Genomic DNA, 17800 nt, shown 5'->3' with positions numbered 1-17800 from the left:
ATATATATATATATATATATATATATATATACATATATATATATATATATGTATGTATGTATATATACGACAGGCTTCTTTCAGTTTCCATCTTCCAAATCCACTCACAAGGCTTTGGTCGGCCCGAGGCTATAGTAGAAGACACTTGCCCAAGGTGCCACACAGTGGGACTGAACCCAGAACCATGGGGTTGGGAAGCAAGTTTCTTACCACACAGCCACTCAGCCATTCTTCATACAAATATAAATAAGTACTTGTAATCTAAAAGGCAAAAAAGCTGCTGTTGTTATTATATAAACTATTGTGTTACAGAGCAACTTCTGAATGGACTCAAGGACAATGACACAGTTGTACGATGGTCAGCTGCCAAAGGGTATGTTGTCTTTTAATCTTTGTTCTTTTACTAATTTCTGACATTGGACTAAAGCTATGCTGCAATACTGTCTTCAATGATTTTTTAGTCAATTATATTGACTCCAGTATTTGGGTACTTATTTAATTAACCTCTAATTATTGAATTAATTTCACATATCGAAAATTTACTTTTTTTTGTTTTTTTAGTGTATATGTCATATATACACAAATATCAGATGTAGTGTGCAAGATAGGAGACTGTGCTGGTATGGCTATGTAATGCATATGAATAAGGACAATTGTATTAAGAGGTACCAATCTCTAATTGTAGAGAGAACATGGGGGAAGGGTAGACCCAGGAAGACATGGGATGAAGTGGTGAGAAAGGATCTACAAACGTTGGGACTCATAGAGGGGTTTGCTGTGCTTGAAAAGACTTGTCAAGCTAAGTAAAAGCATGGTTGCCCTTGCACACAGACTCATCCCTTGCAACCCTCTCCAGCTGGGCATCCCTAATCTTATGGGCTCATAAGTACTGGTACCACATAAAACGCACCCAGTACTGGTGCTGCATAAAAGCACCCAGTATGCTCTGTAAAGTGGTTGACATTAGGAAGGGCATCCAGCTGTAGAAACCATGTCAAAACAGACATGGAGTCTGAATAGCCTTTCAGCTGGTCAGCTCCTGTCAAACCGTCCAACCCATGCCAGCATGGAAAACAGATGTTAAATTATGATGACACACACACACACAGCTGGCTTCAGTCTAGTTGGTCTACTAAATTTCATTCACAAGTATACCGGTATGGTTGTGTGATTAAAAAGTTTGCCCTGCAAACATGATTTCAGGTTCAATTTAACTGTATAACACCTTGGATAAGCATATCCCACATCAGGTTGAGCAATACCTTGTAAGTAGAATTTAGGAGATGGAAACTGTGTGGGAACCTGTTGTGAGAACCTTTTGTATTCGGAATGCCAAAAGGTAAATAACTTATTATTTCATCAACAGAAACAAAAGGAAGCCCATTGTATGTGTGTGTGTGAGAGAGAGTGAGTTTCTACTTCCCTTTTGTTTTCACATATATTCACTGGTTATAAGCAATAGCCTTGCTGTTAATATAGACACTGCTATTTATTTGCATTCCAATGTGAAAGCATCTTTGGACTTCTTGGGAAAAAAAATTAAAAAATAAGCAACTTCATTTCATTCAAATACAACTTTCACAATAGTTTATATAAATTTTTTCAAGACAAAAATTTATCCACATGCATATCTTTGCTGGGATACATGAAGGAAAAACAATGTAGTATTTTATGGGTTACATCTCAAAATTTATGTCAAATGAATTAAATTGAAAACTAAACTAAACATAAAGGTATAATTAGAATGCTTTCATATGTTGACGAATTGATGTTTTGATCAGGAGCCACATACCAAATAGGCAAGAATTTCTTATCTGGCCAAGAAATATGCTGATGCAGAGCACCTCTAACATATCTAAGTTCTCCTGAGTGCTACAATGTTGGCTAGTCTTTGGAATATGATTTTAGTTATGTATGTGGGAGTCACCAGGAAAGATCCTTAGAAATTATAGTGTTAGTGACTGTTAAAGTTTTAGTTGCATGTTGACTAGGGAAAATGAGATACAAGATTATTCCTTTGATATTCCAGTCATTGTCTTTATTCTATTAAAAGATATTAAATTGTCGTGTTATCAGGATGTTTTTGAGATTTCTGTTCACAAATGCCAAACAGTTTTGTGATGTCTTGGTTGCATTCAAACAATGTTTGTCTGCAGAAGGTTAGAGAAGAATGAAGAGTGGAATTCTTTATAGAGTGAACAGTATTAGATGTTACAAGAAGTAGGTTGTTGTTACAATACAGGAAAAAGAGTGTGGGGTCAAAGCTAAACCAAGGGACATGTCAGTTTTAATAGTCTAAGTCAGAGATTTCTGCCAATGTACGTTATGATGTCACTGACTACATCCAGTACATAAGAGAAATGAATGAGTAATAAGATTCTTATACCAAACATGATCAAATAGCTAATTCTCTTCTGTTGTATGCTGTAGTATGGCACATACATTAAAATTTAGTTTTTATAAGTGTTTACAGTTAAATACAGTTGTTGTTTAATCCTAGGTCAATGCAGATGAGCAGAACTATGCTTAAAGGCATCCCATTCATGAGAACCACATCCTTTCTCTCAAACATTATGTATCCAGGATTACATGGTAAGATGTAATTTAAGGGAGATTCACTATTATTTCTAGCAAGTCTAGTGACCAGGTAGAACCTTCTTCATTGACAAGTGATACAAAAATTAGGAGTACAAGTAACACAACTTAACATTAAAATAGTAGAATTGACGAAGGACAAAATACCTTGTGGCACAGTATTCAATGAGGAAGCATACAGTACCTGAGTGGAGGCTGTTCTTAAATTGGCCCATCGTAGATTTTTTAGAATCTAAAACGTATTGAGGAGTTGAAGAAAAGATTACTGGACTAGAAGGGAAGTGGGAAGAAACACTGATGCATAGATGGTAATACCTGGCTATATATTGACTTGGATTTGAGTTATATCAAAGTGTATTAGTGCTTTGCTATACACTGACATTGATCTTAGTGCCTGGTCATACATCTTTTCTTCAACAAACTCAAAATATCTATTGCTCTGTCTATGCTACTACATTTGTTGCTTTCAGGATTGGACGCCTCACTGGACGACTGCCCAAAGAATTGGCAGATGAAGTTGTGGGTTCTATTCTAGTCGTGTTTTCAAACATGGAAGGAGAATTTGCTTGGCACGGAGGTAAGGAAACCAGTAGATCTTTTTATGCAACATTTTTTTTCTCCCTGAGATTTGTTTATTTCATTAGTGCTTATCAAGACTGACTTGATTGACCTGATGGAGCAAAGGTCATTTCAGTTACTAGATTATGGGGTCAGTAGTAGTGGTAGTGCTTGTGGAGCCAGGAGACATATGGTGCTTCTGTGGCCACTAATAATATTGTGTTTGTGAGGTCACTAGTAGTATAGTGGTTGAGAGGCCACTAATGGTATAGTGGTTGCATGACCACTGGTGGTATAGTAGTTGTGTGGTCACTTGTGATACAGTGATTGTCTCAGTGAGTGAAAACTTGCATGTTAAACGGCTGTCCATTTTCTCTATTTGTTAAAGAAAATGTAAAATGTAAAAGAGACATCTTTTAACTCAGGCTTACAAATAATCCTTTCTTCTATAGGTACAAGGCATGACATTTTAGGGGAATGGACTATTTGATTACCTCTACCCTAGTTCTGAACTAATACTTATTTTATCAACCCAGAAAGGATGAAGGGCAAAGTTGATCTTGATGGAACTTGAACTCAGAACATGATAAATCAGAAGAAATACTGTTAAGCATGTTGTTCAGCATGCTAACAATTTTGCCAGCTCCCTGCCTTTCAAGCTTATAAATAATATCACAAGATTATTAAAATACCTTGTATGACTCTTCTATTTGCAATTATGGCTGTTATGGTCGCTGCTGGTGCCAATAACAATTTCTTATATGGATACAAGGCTGTAAATTGTCCAAAGGTGTAGATATTTGATTGAAGTGTTTATAGTATATGATTGTTATTTATTTAATCAATCTTATGAAGTGAAAAAAAATGTTAACCATGAAAGAATTTGAACTCTGTATGTAAAAAGAAAAGATTAAGTACCAGAAACCATGTAACCTAGTGCTCTTCTATTTCTGTCATGCTATCTTCCTTTCTGACTATTGTTGATTGAATTTGTCAAACTTGAGTCAAGGCTGAGTCAAACTTGATAAGATTTGAATTCAGAATGTGTCGAACACTAAATGTTGCTCATCATTTAATGATAATGATAATAGTGAATGGCAAAATCAACAGACAAAATTGTCTTGCAGTATTTACCAATATCCCTTTGTTTTTGCATTCCAATACTACTGAAGTCATTATTGCCTTTCATTTACCTGAGGTTTATAAAATAAGTACCAGTCAGGAACTGAGATGAATGAATGAACTACACATCTTTCCCCAAACCTTTGTATTTTCTGGCTTTGTGGTAAAGTTACAATTACCTTATTATTGTTGCTACTAAGGAGGTGGATAGCAAAATTAGTAGTATGATGGACAGAAAGTGTTTATTTTATCAGTCACTGCCGGGACTGATAAAATAAAATGCAAGAAATATACTAGAGTCAGATCAGTTCACAATACCTCATCCTCTAGAAAATTGTGACCTTTGCCAATAAACGAAATTACTGCTATTGTTTATATTTCCAGTTAAATTCTCTTTCCATCATATATGACATTTCTATTTGTCAGGTTGTATGGCATTAGCAGAACTTGGGCGACGAGGTCTTCTGCTTCCACAACGTTTACCTGATGGTGAGTTCTGAATGATTAATTTATTTTATATTTCATTTATTCTTTTAATTTTTTAAATGATTTTGTCAGAGTAGGAAGACAGCACCCATGATCTTTTTCAGGGTCTTTTGAGACTGGTGGGAAGAGGGATAGAGGGAGGAGGAAACCACAGCTCTTGCATTGCTGCAATTTGAAGCAATACATCAAGAAAGTGAATTATCCCCAAACTGGAGACATCATGAGTGTTCAAAACAGAGTGGTATACCCAAGAACCAGGTGGTGATATTAAACTGGGTGAGAGATTAGGTCTATCACACAAGAACCTATACAATTAACCAAATATACTTCTGCACATATTTCATCTTCCCAATTTCACCTACAAGGCTCTTGCTAACCTGAAGCTATTGTAGAAAACACCTGCTCAAAGTGCTGTATTGTGGGCTCAAACCCAGAATTACACAGATATCAAGCCAATGTCTTCAACTTGCTGTTACTTGTTTGATTGTAGGAAATTTTTTTTTTTTCAGGTAGAGTAAAGACTTGTCAGAAAACATTTAGAGAACAGGTGCTGATTTTGGCAACAATGGGTCTCTCTCTCTCTCTCCATGTAAAGATAGAAAGTATGAAGCATTTGTAAGACATAGATGCTATATGATAATACAACATGAAGCACTGAATAATAAAAATGTTTGGAGTGTGGAGAGAAATGAAGACAATATGATCTTTAGAACGTGTAATGTTAACTTGCATGAAGGGCAGGGCACAAGTGACTTGTGATGTTATTGGGCAATAAGTTCTAAATGAATATCTTATGCTGTTAGCGAAGGTGAGAGAAAAATTTGGAGGTAAAGACATTTGTTGATGTACAGAGATAATTTTGATGTTAATGAGTGATGATGAGTGCTGAGTGAAAAGGTGTGATATGTGCTGCCAGTGGTAGAAGTCTAAAGATTTTAGATGTGGTGTGGTCAGATCTGAGGTCAGAAGAGATGACAGATGACTAAACACTATGAAGACTGACAGTAAAAGGCTGATGATGCTTATTGGTGATTTCTGAATACTTTCAAAATCAGATATACTAAAATTAGATATAGTACAGATGTTAAATTATTTTGTTGGACCCATTGGTGTCAACCAAATAGACTAAGCAACCTTTGTCTATAAAAGAAGTCTTCATGTTTAAGAAATTGTCCTAAATGATAAAAGTAATGATGATGCCAGCAGTAGTGGTGATCAACAACAATCATTCTTAAGAGTCTTTAGTGTCTTACGGAATAAGTAGAATACCAGACAAAATACCATGCTGTACTTATTTACATCCCTTTCATTTATTATTTCACCTTGGTTGTTTGTGTGTATTTCCTTTCATACACCACTGCTTTTATTTACATGTCTCCTTTTTTTAATGTTTCTGTTTACAGTGATGTCAGTCGTGCGTGAAGCATTGCGATATGATGTGCGTCATGGAAAGACTTCTGTAGGTGCCCCAGTGCGTGATGCAGCCTGCTACATCAGCTGGTCTTTTGCACGGGCATATGACCCAGAGGAAATGAGGCCCTTTGTTCAGCAGCTAGCTTCGTAAGTGTTTTATTCAGTCCCATTCAATCTCCTTCCTGTCTGTCCCATTTTGCCATTTAGCCACCACATTTCTCACAAATTACAATCTGCCACCTTAAAAATATAAGGTTATGTTGGCTATTGTAATTCTAGATTACAGGTTTGCTAAATAACAGCAACAGTAACAATCACCTTACTCAACATCCCTGCAATATACCACACTACATTTCCACGCATCATGCTTAGAAAACTCTGGTATAAAATCTCCTATACTGCCTCACTGTAGCATACATAACCAAATACTGCATCACCTCAAATGTAACTTGTTCAAAGTACTAATGTATTATTGTTCTGCTCTTATATGTTGACAGTTCTCTACTGATTGCTGCAGTCTTTGATCGTCAGAGCTGTATAAGGAAAGCTGCAGCAGCCGCCTTCCAGGAGAATGTTGGTCGACAGGTGAGGAAAGAATTGTTTCAAAATCTCTCTTTCCCTCTCCTCTTCCTCACCTTAATGTTCTCTCTTTCCACTATCTCTCTCCATCACATTTCACTCCCGTCTATCTCACTATTCATTCTATCATCTATCAATCTGTTTCTATGCCTCTCTGTTTGTCTGTATATCATATGTCTTTTTAATTAATCTATTTCTCAGTCTGCCTGTAAACATTCATTTATCAATCTTCTTATATATATATACTATCTACTTGGTTTCTGATTTCTCTATCCATATATCGTAGCTCAACATTTCAATGCTCCAAGCCACTCCTTCAACCACATCTTGCTTTGTGAAGACACTTTGCACTATGGCTCATCCTTAGCCTGCAAACACAGAAAAATTACCTTATTTTTACTTGAGGTAACTTCCTTGTTTACAGGCTTAATCTAGTTGACTTTGCCCTCTTGAACTTGTTTGCAGTTTGAAAATACCTATTCAGAGTGTTCAGGTAGTTAATTGTGTGCATATGTATAAACAATGTTGTTGGACCCTGGTTACTTTCACTTGGTCTCTCTACCTTCCCTCTCAGCAACCCATTCTCTCTCTCTCTCTCGCTCTCTCTCTCTCTCTCGCTCTCTCTCTCTCTCTCCTAATCCTCTTCTCAGTGTAATGAGTGCCAGCATTTCATTTTTCTCTGATGCAGGGGCTTCTGCTTTAAGTATTAAACTTCTCTTTCTCACAGCAAAAAAACTTGTATTGTATCTGTGTCTATCTGTCTCTGCACTTCTGTGTCTGAATATGTGTATCTGTCAGTCTCCCTGCATTTGTCTGTCTGCATGTCTCCCTGTTTCTGTATCTGCTTGTGTGTCTGGTATCATGGTGAGTGAAGATTTAGTTTCCAACCATTTTAACTCTAGAGACACCAGGCATACACATTAACCCTTACAGATCATTCACATATGCATTTTGATCCAATTATCTACATTTTAATTAATTCTGTTTCTTAATTGTCAGGGGTCCTTTCCTCACGGCATTGATATAGTCACTGTGGTTGACTACTACAGTGTTGGCAGTCTGCAAAACTGTTATCTAAACCTAAGGTAAGTTATAACAATAATTACATACGCCAAGCCTTGATTTCATGTTGTAATAGATTTAAACAATAAATTCTATATGGCTGCTTACTTAGGCTAAAAATGCATATTTCTATTAGTCATAACACTCACAAACTGGACGTGACTCTTTCAGGTCCCCACTGACTAACTCCATGCCATATTATTCCTTTCAGGCATTTCTTGGTGATTATGTTGATGATATAATGATGATGTTCTCTTTCAGCATTATCCTTGCCCAATACCCTGAATACCGGTTTCACTTGATTGATCATCTTGCAGACATCAAGATAAAGCATTGGGATGTGTGAGTATTCCTTTCTCTCTCTCATTTGTCTTCTCATCTCTTACATTCTCTTTTTTCGTCCAGTCTCTCTGTCTGTTGCTACCTCCCTTTCTACCTGCATATTTCTTCTGCTTTATCTGTCCATTTCAACTATTTTAATTACCTCCTGGAAGGATAAAAAAAGTAAGATCACTCTACAAATAATGATGATATACTTCCATTACTAAATACTAAAAGGTGCCAGCTGATGTTCTTTATTTTTCTAATGGTTTAGTCAGAAAGCAAGGACTTCACTGGCACAGACTGTCTGAGGTGGATGAGATTGATGTGGTTGATGTTTGCTTAATGTGTATCAACCTCATACACTCAGAATAGCAGGGTCATGAGTTTGAGAATTGCTAACACTTATTTTTATAAGCCAGCTATTCCACTCTATTAGCAAATAATAAAAAATGAAATAAAATATAAAAAAGACAGATTCTGAGTATAGTAGATGTGATCTGCATTGATAAAAGCCAATTAAGAAAGTTCATACATTTGAATAAGTTTGTATGACATAAGGAGAAGGAAAATCCTAGCACTTCAAGCACAGTCTTTTTTGTTTTCTCAAAAGAAAGACTTTGAAACAGAATTCATGCTTGTCTCCCAATACATTGATTAGTTATGTCTCAGAGAGAGAGAGAGAGAGAGAGAGAGAGAGAAAAAAGAACTACCTTGATTAATTGGTGTTTTTCTTCTTTTTTTTTTTGTTTTTTTCTGGATCTTTTCTGTTTGGTTGACACTTTTCAATTTCTTCAATTTTGTTCCAATTGATTTCAAATTTGGTGTAGTTTTGTATGATAGTCATTGACATGAAATTCATTTTTGCCATAAATCAATAAATAAATAATTAATAGCTTTTAAAGTTTGCAACTTTTGGATAGTTTAAAAATTGAAAGCCACAAACATATAGGTGCCTGTTTCCATAGTAACAAGCCAAGCATTGGAAAAGCATTTATGAAAAATCATGTGTTTAAAAACTGATATTTTACGCTGTTTTTCTGCTCTTTAAATTACAAAATCTGTTGTTTACTCTTTTTTTTTTTGCATTAAATGCATTATTGAATGCGTAAAACTACAAAATATGCATTGTTTACTTGTATTTTGGTCATTTTTCGCATTTTAAATGCTTAAAACATGTGCTATCGTCTCATTGTTGACATTATTGTTTTGTCATCTTATGATTACAATCACACACAAAATGACAGCTTCCAAATCTTGTTGACTGACTGGGTAAAAATGATCAAACTTTAAACTTCTAACTTTTTTTTTTTTAATTTTCTGAAACAAGTGAATTAAGTCCTGCGATACAACGTAAAAAAATTACATCAATACACCAAATCTGAAAATTTTCACTTAATTTTAAAATTTCAAAAAGTGCAGCCGAACAGAAAAGATCCTTTTTTTTTCTCCTTTAAATTGAACACATTATTATTTTCTATCTTTTTACAGTGCAATTCGTAAACTGACTGCTAAAGCTTTAAAACTACTAGTACCATTTGCACCGGATTATATGGCTGAGACAGGTAGTTTTCCATTCTAGATATTTGTTTCATTCTATATATAGACACCCTTATAATAATTAAAATTCATTTAAATATACATTCAAATTATTTATTAATTGTTATAATGTGAATAGTTAATATTTAGTAGGCAATTCCTTTGCATTTTTCAATGCAAGCACTCTATTAGGCCTGTTACTGATCAGATGACGAATATTCTCTTGCAGAATTTCTTGCCAAGTTTCATGCAGTAATCTCAAAAAAAGTCTAGCTTTGAAGATGCTTTGTTGTTCTTTTTATGATGTGTTCTGTTCATTATGTCCAACAAGTGTTTAATAAGGTTCATATCTGGTGACTTGCTTTGCCATGGAAGCTTTTTAATGCCATTCTCATTCAACAAATCTTGGGTCATTTTAGCCATATGATGAGGCTCCCCATCTTCCATAAATAAAGAGTCTTCTTTAATCATTTCACTATTAGAGAAGATTGGAAGGTGTTCTTTCTGCAATATGGACACAATATGGACATATTTATCCGAGTTTATGTTTCCCTCACACTCCACCAGATCTGATCAACCATTGCTCCAAATTTCTCCCCAGACCATCACAGAATAGGTGTTGTGTTTCATTGTTGGCTGCAATTGTTTCACATCAAATTCTTGATCACAGAGTCTCCAGACCAACACTCGACCACTGTCAGGAAATACAGCAAATCTGGACTTATTAGAGAATATGACAGTGTCCCAAAATGCTAGTGGCCTCACCACCATCTCACTGGCCCAATCTTTTCTCCATTTGATGTTGGCTGGTCAAAGAAGTGGCTCTCTTCTTACTGCTCTGCCATAGAAACCAAGTTTGTGGAGATACCTGACAGCTGTTCTGGGACTGACATCAACTTGTTCTGCTATGTCGGATGCCTTGCAATAAGGATTATCCTCCACACTTCTCTTAACAAAGAGAAGGGTCCTGTCAGAGGGCCCTGGTTGATCTGGGTGAGGTGATGTGGTCTCCTCCCACTCTCTGGTGAATTGCACTAGGTCAACTTTTCTTTTCCTCTCTTGTGAGACCAAATACCAAAGAATATACAAAGGATTGATATAATTGATTTAAGTCCATAAAGGCTGTGACCCAGCATGGCTGCAGTCTAATGGCTGAAACCAATAAAAGAATATTATCACCATTGTTGCATTGTTGTTCTCTGCATTTTTTGTCTGTTTCTTTTTTTTCCAGGACCTGGGTTGGAATGAGGTGGTCCTATACAGTGTCTCACCACTTGTTCCAGTCCTTATCATGTGATATACACAACAGATATCTTTGTTGCAGTGTATATTGTATATATTTGTGGGCTGGGTTTTTGTTTTTTGCAGTTCGTTACTTTTTTATTGCTAACCACTTAACAATAATGATTTGGTATATTTTATCATGCCATTGATATAGCATTTCCATATAACATCAGCATAACATATATCTTATCTTTTTCTATCATTTTTGTTACAGTTCTCCCAAAAGTACTGTCTCTAACACATGTGCATGATCTAACAACCCAGCAAGGTGCTATACTGGCTGTTGGTGAAGTAACCTGTGGTTTGGCTAACTATGGAGAAAAGGAAGGTCAAAGGTAGAACCCATGTGGCATCATTTGTTGCACACATCTTAACAGTGTTTGTTGTTTCATTGTCATTCCTTAACGTCCATTTTCCATAGACGTAAACACATCGACATTGGTTGTCAAGCAGTGGTGGGGTAAACACACACATACACGACAGGCCTTTTTCCAGTTTCTGTCTTCCAGATCCAATCACAAAGCTATAGTAGAAGACACCTGCCCGAGGTGTCACAAGTGGGACTGAACCTGTCAATATCATTTTCACTTCTGGCTCTCAACCATTCCACTTACAACTGATCAATGAGACAAAGCTGTCAAGTTTTGGCCCAGTTATTTTAAGAAGGGAATGACTTACATAAAACTCAAATATGAAAATTCAAATAGACTAATGAAACGAGGAACTCTTGAATTATAATTCAAGAGTTCCTCGTTTCATTAGTCTATTTGAATAATTATTATAAGTACATTTTCTCTAACTTATATTCAGGGTAGATAACCTAAACGGGAATTTTACTAAAATATTTTACAGTAGTCTCCCTTCTTGACAATAACCTTTATTAGCTTTTTTTGTTGTATTTGCAGTTTTAAAGCAATATCACCGAATGTCTGTTATGTCATTCTCAGGGTACTAATTTTCCTTCAGTCACCATATCATCGCTGGAGTTTTATTGCGTGAATCACAATATATTGTCTCACACACATGCCTTCTTCATATATGCAGAGATTGCCTATTTTAAAGCTAATAATTATTTTTATTGCTGTTAGTGAACTTGTAGTATTACCCAAGTCTTACATGGGATTATTTAGAAGAATCTGTTTACTGGTAACTTCTTTTCCATTGTTGAATTGTTTGCATGTGTATGTTTTATAGGTTAATAAAAAAAAAAGAAAAAACTGAGGGCCAGACTCATGATTTTTGCAGGATCAACCCCCAGATAGGTGCGATTAATGCAGTTGATGTTTAGCTTGAGCATCTGTTAGTTGATTATCTGCAGGAAATATGTGTATTTGGAGGGACTGAGTAATCCGTTTGTGCATGATCTAGGAAGTAAGATATAGAGAGGGTGACGAAAGGAGTAAAAGACCTGAAATTTTGTGAGAGATAGTATTAGTCAATTACATTGACCTAACTGCTTAACTGATAGGCTGGGACTTACTTTATTGACTTTGAAAGGAGGTAAGGCGATGTTGACTCTGTCAGATTTTGAACTCAGGGTCAGTGAAATAAGTACTAGTTGAACACTGGGGTCAATGTAATTGACTAGCCCCTCCCCCAAATTTCCCACCTTGTGTCTATAGTAGAAAGGATTATTATTATTATTGCTATTATTAAGGTGGTGAGCTGGCAGAATCGTCAGTATGCCAGGCGAAATGCTTAGTGGCATTTTGTCTGTTATTATGTTCTGAGTTCAAATTCTGCCGAGGCCGACTTTGCCTTTCATCCTTTCAGGGTCGATAAAATAAGTACCAGTTGAGTACTGGGGTTGAAGTAATTGACTTATCTCCTCCCCTGAAATTGCTGGCCTTGTACCAAAATTTGAAATCATTATTGTTGTTGTTGTTATTAATATTGTTATTTAAATTTCAGGTCTGTTGAAGACGTATTAGGTGAGACAACTGTTGAATGTCTACGTACACTAGTTGAAAAAGTAAGTTAATCTTTTTAGTTATTTCCTAAGTTGTAAATCCGTTTGACTTAATGAATGTGATTGTTCTGGTATTTGTATCTCTTGTCAAACGTCATAATGTACCAGCTTTTCTATTTGGGAAAACACACTGTCATTTTGCTTTGATTGATTGATTCCATTAGATTTAATTAGTTGAATGATTGACTGGAATTTCCCAAAGCCCTGAGAAATAAAGATGAAGAATAATTGCTGCCATTTTTAGTATATTTTTGATAACAATAATAATAATAATTCTTTCTACTATAAAAATAAGATCTGAAATTTTGTGAGAGAGAGTATTAGTCAATTACATTGACCTAACTGCTTAACTGATAGGCTGGGATTTACTTTATTGACTTTGAAAGGATTAAAGGCAATGTTGACTCTGTCAGATTTTGAACTCAGAACATAAAGACAGAAGCATTTTATCTCCTGCCTTTCATTATTTCAAATTTTGGCACAAGGCCAGCAGTTTAAGGGGAGTTGGGGTTAATTGGTTACATTAACACCAGTACTTGACTGGTACTTATTTTCATCAACCCCAAAAGAATGAAAGGTTATGTTGACTATGCCAAGATTTAAACTCAGAATATAGAGAATCAGGACAAGCACTACAAGACATTATCCTGCTTTAATAATATTAATAATAATAATAATAATAATAATGATGATTCTTTCTACTAAAGGCACAAGGCCTGAAATTTTTGGGGAGAAGACTAGTCGATTACATTGACCCCAGTGTTTCACTGCTACTTAATTTATTGACCCTGAAAAGATGAAAGGCAAAGTCGACCTTGGCAGAATTTGAACTCATAACATAGTGGCAGACAAAATACTGCTAAGCATCTCGCTCGATGTGCTAATGATTTTGTCAGCTCGCCACCTTAATAACAATAATAATAATAATAATAATTCCTTCCAATTTTGGCGCAAGGGAAACAATTTTGAAGGGAGACAGTCAATATTATTGACCCCAGTACTTGACTAATATTTTATTGACCTCCAAAAGGGTGAAAGGCAAAGTTGACCTTAGCAGAATTTGATCTCAGAAAGTAAAGAGCTGGAAGAAATGCTGGTAAACATTTTGCCCAACATGCTAGCAATTCTGTGAGTTCACTACCTTTAAATAGTTTTCAAATTTTGTCACAACGGCAGCAATTTTAGCGGGATGGGGTGAGTTGATTACATCAACTTCTGATATTTTATCGACCACCAAAATGATCCACTTGTAGAAAACATGCCAGAAAAATGGAACATACCAATGTGGTGTGGACTTTCCAACACCCATTGCAAGCTATTGTCTGCTGGGTGGGGTAGTAACTCAGAATAAGAATTGATATAGGGAAATGGGGACATTTTGGTCATCCTGCAAGAGACAATAGCACTAGTTCTGGCGGCATGACATAATGTACCATGTCCACACTGTATGACACTCACACGTTGGTTGTTTTCAATTTATTGTGATGAGACACTATGCAATCTGTCTGACTCCTGCCAGCATGGAAAAACATGATGATTTACGTGTGTGTTTGTGTATGTGTGCACATGCATGTGTGTGTGCTTGTATGCATATGTCATTTTTTCATTTTATCATTTTTTTCTATTCTTTTAGTTGGAAAAAGCACATTCATTTCGTGGTGTGGGTGGAGAGCAGTTGCAGCAAACAGGTTAGTATTTTGTGTGTGTGTGACTTGATAAAATGCTCCTAATGCATCTATATACTCTATAAAGTGATTAATGATTGAAGACGTAGAAACTTAAACAGAAAAAAAAAGATGCAAGGGAGCCTACTTAGTAGGCAACGTCAAAGACAACCAGTTTAAAAAGACAGTACATTCGAATAAGAACTGATCGCAAATGATAGTGAGGGAGAGAGTATGATGTAGTAATAGTTAATGGCGGGAGCAATGCAAGCGAAAGAGAGAGAGAGAGAGAGAGAGAGAGCAAAAGTAATAAGGATGACAATAAGTGGAGAGAGAAACAGAGTGATGATAAAAGGGTTTGGATCTGAACAGGTCTGATGCACAGTTGGCATTATGTGGGCAAACTAGAGTGATAAAGGTTAATGGTAGATGTATTGAATATGGACAGATTCATACCATCCCTCATTATTACAGCAGCATGTATGTGTATGTATTATATATGCACACGTACACACACAGACACACATTCAATAAATTTGTCTTTTACTTTTACAGTTGCCAATTATATTCAAAATCTTTCTCTTGCCAAGCTGCCATTCCACAATCTTCCAATTATTGGTAAGTATTCACCTTTTCTTACATCATTTTCAAACTCCAACTTCTGATGACGTTACCTGGCATGCCAGCACATAGATAATATAGCTGAAATTATAACATAAAGAATCAGATAGTCTATACAGGGCCCGAAAATATTTAGTTTTAATTGATTGTTGACCTACAAACCTGAAGTAAGACTCATAATGAAATACTGTCCCCACATTTTGAACAGTGCTGCTTGCTGCTACCATCTTTGTTATGCACACAAAATTCTGGACTGCATCCGAGAGAACATCAGTTTGATAAGTAAATATTTGCTTTTAAACAGAACATGTACTCCATAGATTTGTTGTCTTCTTTTTCTGCCTGTTTTCTTTTGTTTTTCTCCATCTTTTACCAGCAAAAGATACATATATAAACACACACACGCAATGAACTTCTACATAGTTTCTGTCTACCAAATTTTACTCATAAGGCATTGAGCAACCCAAATCTTTATATGATAAGAAAACAGCTGCAAAGATGTTGGCAATGAGTTTGTACCTAGAACTATGTGGTTTCAACACAGTACTTTACTGCAAAACATGCATGTACTCTTTCAGTGCTCACTATTTTGTGTGTGTGTGTGTGTGTGTGTGCTTGCTACAAAGTGTGGTTACGCCAATCAGAAATTGTAAACTTGTCTACAAGCTATTATGCTCTCTGCAATTCCCATCACACCGAATGTAGATATATAGATCTTTTGAATGGACCAACATTTCTAAATGGTGTTGTCAGTGTATCAAGTTCAGTGTGATGATTGGCTGATTAAATATCATTGTTGTATGTCTTTTGGAATTCTCTCTGGGATTAACAAAATAAATACCAATCAAAGTTCTAAGGATTTATATAATCTACAAGGCAACAGAATATCATGGCCATGCACCTATGTTAGAACCTGGTAGTTCATAGAATTGGAAGAGTGCTGGATAAAATACATTTCAGTATTATGATTATATTCCGAGTTCAAATTAGTCTTAGGTTGATTCTGGTTTTTATTCTTTCCAGATATATGCAGTATTTAATCTAACTCTTTACATTCTGAGTTCAAATCTTGTTGAGATCAACTTAGCTGTTCATCTATTCAGAGTTGATAAAATAAAGTACCAGTCAAGTACTGGGAGTGATGGTGTTAATTACCACTGCCACTCAAAATTGCTAGCCTTAAGCCTAAATTAGAAAGAGTTATTAGTATTGTTTTGACTTTACTATTCAACCTTCTGGGATTAATAAATACTTGTTATATACTTGTATAAGATCCACTAAAATAAATATCAGTTAAGTATTAATGCCAGTTTGAATGTTACACAGGCTAGTTGCCAGGCTTTGGTGCCTGGGGGGTGCTTCAGAATATTCTTTGTAGGCACTAATTTGTATTGCGGGAAAGATTTCTGTAAATTATATTTTCTAAGTCTGAGAGTGCGCTCTTGAATTACAAGGGGGTAGTGCCATCCAGTGCCCTACATGCTTAATGATGGGCATGATGTTACCAACATTAAAAAATCATTATTCTTATAATTTTGGCATAGAAAGGAGATCATATAGGACAAAATGTTCTGCAGCATGTACTTGGGCCCCTTTACATTTCTGAGTTCAAATCCCACCAAAGTCAACTTTGCCTTTCATCCTTCCAGGGACAATATACTCAATGCTCCCCTTTCTTCAAAATGTTTGACCATGTGACTGTGTTGGAAATAGTAATTATTATTATAAAGGTAGTGTGAAAGCAGCAAGCCGGCAGAATTATTAGCATGTCAGGCAAAATGCTTAGCAGCATTTCATCTGTCCTTATGTTCTGAGTTCAAATTCTGCCAAGGGTGACTTTGCTTTTCATCCTTTTGGGGTTGATGAAATAAGTACCAGTTATGTACTGGGGTTGATGTAATCAACTAGCCCCTCTCCCCAAATTTCAAGCCTTGTGCCTTTAGTAGAAAGGATAATTGTAAAAGACATGTAATATTATTGTAGGTAGTGTAGTATTATAAGGGTATTATAAGAATGGTATAATTATTATTATAAGAAGATGCTGAGCTGGCAGAATCGTTAGTGCATCTGACAAAATACTTAGTGGCATTTCTTCTCACTGTTTACATGCTTAGTTCAAATCCTGCCAAGGTCAACTTTGCCTTTCAACCTTTAAAAGAAAGTACCAGTCAAATACACTAAAACTGGCTTTGTGCCAAAATTTGAAAGAATTAATATGAGGGTTGTAGATAACAGAATCTGTAGACTGTCAAATGAAATAACTTGCTACATTTTGTTATGATCTGAATTTCAGGTTAATTTAAAGTCAACTTGTATTTTTCATCCTTGCAAAGATTGATAAAATCTTCTGTGCCTCTCCACTTAAATTTATAACTATTCGCCTGTATTTGAAATTATTATTTTTTAAAATTTGAATATAATTAAGATAACTTTAGCTTTCATTTTTGAAGGATCACTATAATAAGTACCAGTCAAGCTCTAAGGGTCAGTCATATTGACTACACTCCCGAAATTTCATGACCTTGTATTTATGTTAGAAGACATTATCATTAACTTTTGGTTCTTATTTGTAGTTATTTCTTTTCAC

At 35.6% G+C, this 17800-nt stretch overlaps 1 protein-coding gene across 1 annotated transcript in view; it reads left to right on the top strand.

Annotated features, from left to right (window-relative positions):
- Nucleotides 1–17800, top strand: part of LOC106880524 (tubulin-specific chaperone D) — a 61459-nt gene that overhangs the window by 13599 nt on the left and 30060 nt on the right. Inside the window, exons 10-21 of the mRNA XM_014930500.2 lie at nt 313–373; nt 3066–3172; nt 4702–4764; nt 6165–6321; nt 6672–6759; nt 7753–7838; nt 8077–8157; nt 9628–9701; nt 11174–11294; nt 12871–12931; nt 14562–14616; nt 15148–15210. Of these exons, the coding sequence (XP_014785986.1) occupies nt 313–373; nt 3066–3172; nt 4702–4764; nt 6165–6321; nt 6672–6759; nt 7753–7838; nt 8077–8157; nt 9628–9701; nt 11174–11294; nt 12871–12931; nt 14562–14616; nt 15148–15210 (1017 nt within the window). The remainder of the gene's footprint in view (nt 1–312; nt 374–3065; nt 3173–4701; nt 4765–6164; nt 6322–6671; nt 6760–7752; nt 7839–8076; nt 8158–9627; nt 9702–11173; nt 11295–12870; nt 12932–14561; nt 14617–15147; nt 15211–17800) is intronic.

This window comes from Octopus bimaculoides, chromosome 5 (genome assembly GCF_001194135.2).
Source record: "Octopus bimaculoides isolate UCB-OBI-ISO-001 chromosome 5, ASM119413v2, whole genome shotgun sequence".
NCBI classification, from domain to species: Eukaryota; Metazoa; Mollusca; class Cephalopoda; order Octopoda; family Octopodidae; genus Octopus; species Octopus bimaculoides.
This window is presented reverse-complemented; position numbering and strand designations above follow the sequence as displayed.